Raw genomic sequence first — 5,884 nt, 5'->3', positions numbered from 1 at the left:
GTAATGTAATGAGTTACTTTATGTAGAGAGTAACGAAGTAAAGTAATATATTGCTTTTTTTGAGTAACGACCCCATCACTGGTGGTAAAGTACAAATAAGCCTTGTTACTCAACAGGTCATACATTTTGGAGATTCATCTCAAGTCGATCCTAAATCTTCAATCCGGGTTTTCTCTGCCTGGAAAAAAATGTAAATTTGATTGAAAATGATGTGAAAGCTGTGAAAAAGGAACAAGACAGCATGACTCATATGTAGGACTGCCCCTTCAGGAGACACTCTGTCACCCAGCTCTGAGATCAGTCTTGTCCAGCATACACTGAAGTCTACCCCCCCCCGCTCTCTGCATCGCCACAGCGCTGCACAGGTGAGTTCACTCTTTTATATATATATATAAATATAAGAGTAATACATATATTACAGTGACACCCACAGTCTATTGTTGTTTGCTTGATTTTTGAATTTCTTATGCTATGAAATGTATGAATGCTTATTTATTTTTGGTTAATTCTAGTTTGAAACTGGCATAATGATGGTATTTATATGATAAATATATCAAGGTGAGAAAAAAATTCATAATCTAATCAATAATAGTTATAGTTTTTAAACACAGTTGAGTTAAAAGGACAACATCAGGAGGACAATCTTTAACTCAATACACTCGATAGATACTGGGAAAACACTATTATATATTTTTTTTACAAGTCAAATATATATTGAATCGCTTATAACGAGAAAACCTGATGAGTATTTATTCATTGATAAACCATCAACATTAATAACAGCAATATTGCTAAAAACGATTTGAAAAGCACTGAAGATGATGTAACCAGTCATCAGTCAGGAAATGAGCTGCTCCTAGATACACAGTGCAGAATGGATGCATTTGTTAAAAAAAACAAAGTGTGCAAAGTAAATTACTGTGAAGCCAACCGGACATCCACTTAGACATTTACACAGGAGTAGTAAAAGCAAGCCACTGGCTCACTTATAGCAACAGAAACAAACATGGTCATCATCTGTCAACATAAATTATCCTTGTGATAAATATTATAAATTGATAAAATGTCAAACATTTTTACAGGAAATTAAAAAAAGAGCTTTCGAGTGCTACACCACAAATGAAATAAGATCTTAACATCAGCTCCAAATTGCACAACTGCAGAGAGGACGGTGAAAACCCGGCTGTTTCCTGAATCTTATTATATATATAGATCTTAAATATGGCTTGGTAACATCTTGCGTCAAGACCCTTAAATCCACCCTCTCAACGTAGTTCATCTGGCTTTGTGAAATAAAATAGTGGGGTTCTACGTTTAAAAATAAATGATGTAATAGAGGTTGAATGAAGTGAACAAGCTACAGGTTTGCCAACTGACATTAGTGCTCATCAAGCTTCTAGCCCCATTTATTTTCCTAGATTAGCAAAGGTCGCTTTTTATGGAATTACCACACTAAACCGTGAGGACCAAGTGTCCAAATATAAAAACTATTCTTAAAAACGTTTTTAAAAATGAAATCAAGAAAGCAGAGATGGAGTGTATGAAACATAGGCTGTATGTATACAAATGGTTATAATATTAGGTATGATGGTCATTATAATAGGTATGGAACCTAGTACAGCGGCAATGACTTATTTCAGAGAACAAGTCTTACACACCAGCTGTGGACTTTTTTACTCAGTCAGCAGTTCCTGTTCTTTATTTTGAGAGACACAAACGAATGCCACACAAAATGACAGATCGCACAAGAGTCATTTAACTGTTTCATAACACTACTCTGTAGTTACTCTCTGACTTTTCTGTTGTATGGATCCTCATTATTTGTTCACCAAATCTTCTCGTTCTAATTTCTACAGGTGAAATATGAACATGAAATAGATGTAACTTCCATGACCTTTAAACAAGCAGCCAGACCATGTGACCACTTATCAGACCAATTGACTTGTTAGCAATTTCTTCAACTTGCAGAAAAGTGACTAACATGGTTCCCTAATGTCTCACAGGTCAAAAACCAGCCATGAACGATGATGACAACTATGAGCTGTTTCAGGAATTGTATGACGCCAATAGCACAACTGATCCCAGCTATCTGTATAATGATAATGAAACTCTCCTGCTCTGTGGCAAGCAGGCTGTCAACCAGTTTGGTGCAAAACTCATCCCAGTTTTCTACTACACCATCTTCCTCCTGAGTTACCTTGGCAACGGGCTTGTTCTCTTTATCATCCACAAGTTTGAGAACCTCAGCACAGTGACAAACATCTTCCTTCTGAATTTGGTCCTCTCCAACCTTCTATTTGCCTCCAGTCTCCCCTTCCAGGCGACATACCATCTGTCTGAGTGGATCTTTGGTGTGGCTCTGTGTAAGATGGTAAGCAGTGCGTACTTCATCGGCTTCTACAGCTCAATCCTATTCCTCACACTCATGACATTTGACCGATACCTTGCAGTGGTGCATGCAGTGGCAGCCGCCAAGAGCAGGAAGAAGGCATATGCCATTACTGCGTCAGTAGCAGTTTGGTGCATCAGTATTGTAGCTAGTGTGAAAGAGCTGGTTTTCCAAAATGTGGGAAAGAGTATATTTAATGGGCTGACATGTGATGAGTCGGGATACTCCGAGAGCACCATGCAGCGCTGGCGGCTGGTCACTTACTATCAACAATGCCTGCTCTTCTTCCTCCTTCCTCTCACCATGGTGATGTACTGCTACATTACCATCACCATCCGCATTTTGTCTACCCGCATGAAGGAGAAATGTCACACCATCAAGCTCATATTTGTCATAATCTTCACCTTCTTTGCCTGCTGGACACCCTACAACATCGTCATCTTCCTTCGAGCTCTTCAGGTCACCAGCAAGGAGGAAGACTGTTCCGACTCGAAAAACTTGGACTATGAACTGTATGTGACCCGGAACATAGCCTATCTGTATTGTTGCATTAGTCCTGTGTTTTACACATTTGTGGGAAAGAAGTTCCAGAGCCACTTCAGAAGGCTGATGGCTAAATACATTCCCTGTCTGAAGAGACACATGAGCACCAGCAGCCAGAGCACCAGGAGCACCTCTGCCTACGAGTACTAGACACACACGCACACACACACATGCACACACACACACACACACACACACACACACACACACACACACACACACACACACACACACACACACACACACACACACAGTCTATATTAAGAATGCATTTTTTAATCAGTATGTGTATTCAGGTGGCTTGGTTACCAACCATGCAAAGTTGGGAAAATTATGGGGAACATTATTTAGACTTCAGAAACAGGTTTATTACCAGGTAGGTTGACACGTACGAGGAATTTGACTTGGTGTCGTGGTGCATACATAAAAGTAAAGTAAAAAATTAAAAACACAGAGAATTATTTCAATAAAACTATATATTTTAAGAAATATAGAGCACAGACTTAATAGACCACATAGAACACATTTCTGACAAGTACAAAAAACAAGCTTCTGAAATGTAGCTAGTTCTGTCACACGTGTTAGCCTGGCACATGGACATCTTGGACATGTTGTTATGGGAACACTAAATCACATGACCTGGCCCATGACCCACCAGACTGTTCACTGTGTGTCACCTAGGGACTTAATGAGATAAAATAAAGGCTAAAGCTGTATAAGGAACTTTCCAGAACATTTAAATGTCATGTAACATCTGTGTCACGGTGGGTTCTTATGGGTTAATTGGAAGGTTTTAAAGGCATTTATCTGACATGATAAGGACCTCAAGTATAAGACAATGAATTCAATGAAAAGATCAAAACCAGCAATGTGTTTCTCACTACTTTCTGGCTCTGTGACCTACAAATTACCTCCCCATCCCAACCAAACAATAATAAACAAATCAAAAAATGTTTACATAAATAAGAATTGAGGCTGACCAGTGGGAACGTACAGAATTTTGATATTGTTGGAGCTAATTTTTCTCGAGATTTTTAATAATGCTGAAAATGATGGAATGTTTCTGCTGTAGACCTGCTTTTGGTGTGTTCATTATTCTGAGATCTCCTGTTGGCTGAATGCAAAATGTATGTAAAATGTTGTGTATTTGACATTGTGTATTTTATCAAGGTCCTTCAGGCCCCTGTGACTTGTTGTATTATTTAAACATTTCCCTGATTCTTTGCACTGTTGCATTCTGTCAGATGTTATGACTCATAAGATCATTTCCCTTTTCTGACCGAACATCTTGAGCAGTTTCCTGTCAGCTGAGTAAGTGCATTGCGCACATCAATGACTGGATGAGTAGGAACTTTATAAAAATACAATTTATTATTATTATTATTATAATTCTGACAAGTATCAGATCTTGAAAGTTTGAAATTATCTTCCTGAAAGGTGTCACTTCTGATGTACGTATATATATTTTTTTAAATGATGAGTGTTGTACAGCAAAAGCTGACAGTTGATGTACAGTAATTGAGATGAAGTAGTGGAACGGAAGTGATGGATGGGCACACCGCTTTATTTTCAGCTTATCTGGTTTCAGTTTACCATTTAAGTTTATCCTTCCCAAAGGCCAAGATTGAACATCCATGCACAGATCATTTAAGTTGTTCTAAGTGACTAAACGGGTATTTCAAGAAGGTACTATAAAACGCTTTTAAAGTTATATGGCCTGTAAGGGAACATTTACACACAGTCAAATCGAAGCAGAAGAGATACCTGATATTCTATTTTTGACATTTCTTATGTTATGTGGACATTTTTTTTTATTTATTGGAGAGAACATCTGTAAAAACAAACACTCTGAATAAGAGGAATCTGTTTGAATGGCTGATGATAACAATAAAACACACATTGCTTGTATATTATTTGTATATTATTATCAGAGATCTCACCCGTGCCTCAAACAGAGCTGCACATCTCTCTGCTTCGGCCCTGTCAACATGAATTTAAGCACCTGTGACAATGAGAGCCAGATGATACCCAACCATATTTGACTTTGATAATTCATCACAGCTTGTATTTTATCGTCTAGTCATAAAAGCAAATTACTATACATCTGATCATATCTAGTCACGCTTGACCATTTTCATTAGTGGTCATTTTGTATACGTTGTTTGTAAACAATGCTTGTATTTATTTAATCTACCTTACCATAATCTTTATTCCCTTTGCATCAAATCAAGGGATGTCAGCTCCTAAATCTGTCAAAAATATGTTTTTATATCACTACAAGCCCCTACACTATTGTATACACGTAAAAAAAGGGTTTAAATGGTTGTAACAGCTCCACTGACACCTGTGTGTTCTCTGTATCTGGAACCAGTTTATGTTACGAGTCCTCAAAGACACATAAGCCTCTGTTTAACAGCTCTGCAAAACTCGGGACAAGGCTATTACCTGAAAAAAAGTGACAGACAGAAATATGCTTTCACCACATATATAAGCAATAAATACTTTGTAAGATCATGGGTTATACAAAATAAAATGTTTGTCGCTTTCTTTCTTTCTTTCTTTGTTCCATTTTGAACTGCTTAGTCTGTAACAAGGCCAACATGCACTCCCCAGGCAAAAAGCATGTTACGCTCTGCAGGTCGTCGCCAAAATTGCTGAAAGGTTAGATATACAATCAGGAAATTCTCCATGATGGGTTGCAGCAGCTCAGCAGGAGTTCAGATTCCCCGCCGCTCCAGTGTGTCATGCTTTTCCCTTTCCTCCGTGACCCCCAGACCCAGTATAGGAACCGTACTGCTGTGCTGCCTCGATGGTGGAGGATCTCAGAGGGGCCTCTGGTAGATTTATGAGCACCATGCTTTTGTTTAGCCAAGGCGTCCTGCTTATTTTTGTTTCCCTGTTAGAGACTTCGGGCTGAGATAATGAATCAACAGACAGGACTGAGGTTATGGA

At 38.5% G+C, this 5,884-nt stretch overlaps 1 protein-coding gene across 1 annotated transcript; it reads left to right on the top strand.

Annotated features, from left to right (window-relative positions):
• Nucleotides 1-272: 272 nt before the first annotated feature.
• LOC117489113 (C-C chemokine receptor type 8-like) lies at nucleotides 273-4,840 on the top strand. The gene is made up of 2 exons (XM_034138352.1): nucleotides 273-365; nucleotides 2,004-4,840. The coding sequence occupies exon 2, from the start codon at nucleotides 2,018-2,020 to the stop codon at nucleotides 3,080-3,082; it is 1,065 nt and encodes a 354-aa protein (XP_033994243.1). The 5' UTR covers nucleotides 273-365; nucleotides 2,004-2,017; the 3' UTR covers nucleotides 3,083-4,840.
• Nucleotides 4,841-5,884: the final 1,044 nt, after the last annotated feature.

This window comes from Trematomus bernacchii, unplaced genomic scaffold (assembly GCF_902827165.1).
Source record: "Trematomus bernacchii unplaced genomic scaffold, fTreBer1.1, whole genome shotgun sequence".
Lineage (NCBI taxonomy): Eukaryota > Metazoa > Chordata > Actinopteri > Perciformes > Nototheniidae > Trematomus > Trematomus bernacchii.
The sequence above is the reverse complement of the archived record's forward strand: the minus strand, read 5'-3'. Positions and strand labels throughout refer to the sequence as shown.

What these genes read in the sequence shown, in the direction of transcription:
- LOC117489113 (XM_034138352.1), top strand. Translation starts at nt 2,018, where the DNA reads ATGAACGATGATGACAACTATGAGCTGTTTCAGGAATTGTATGACGCC.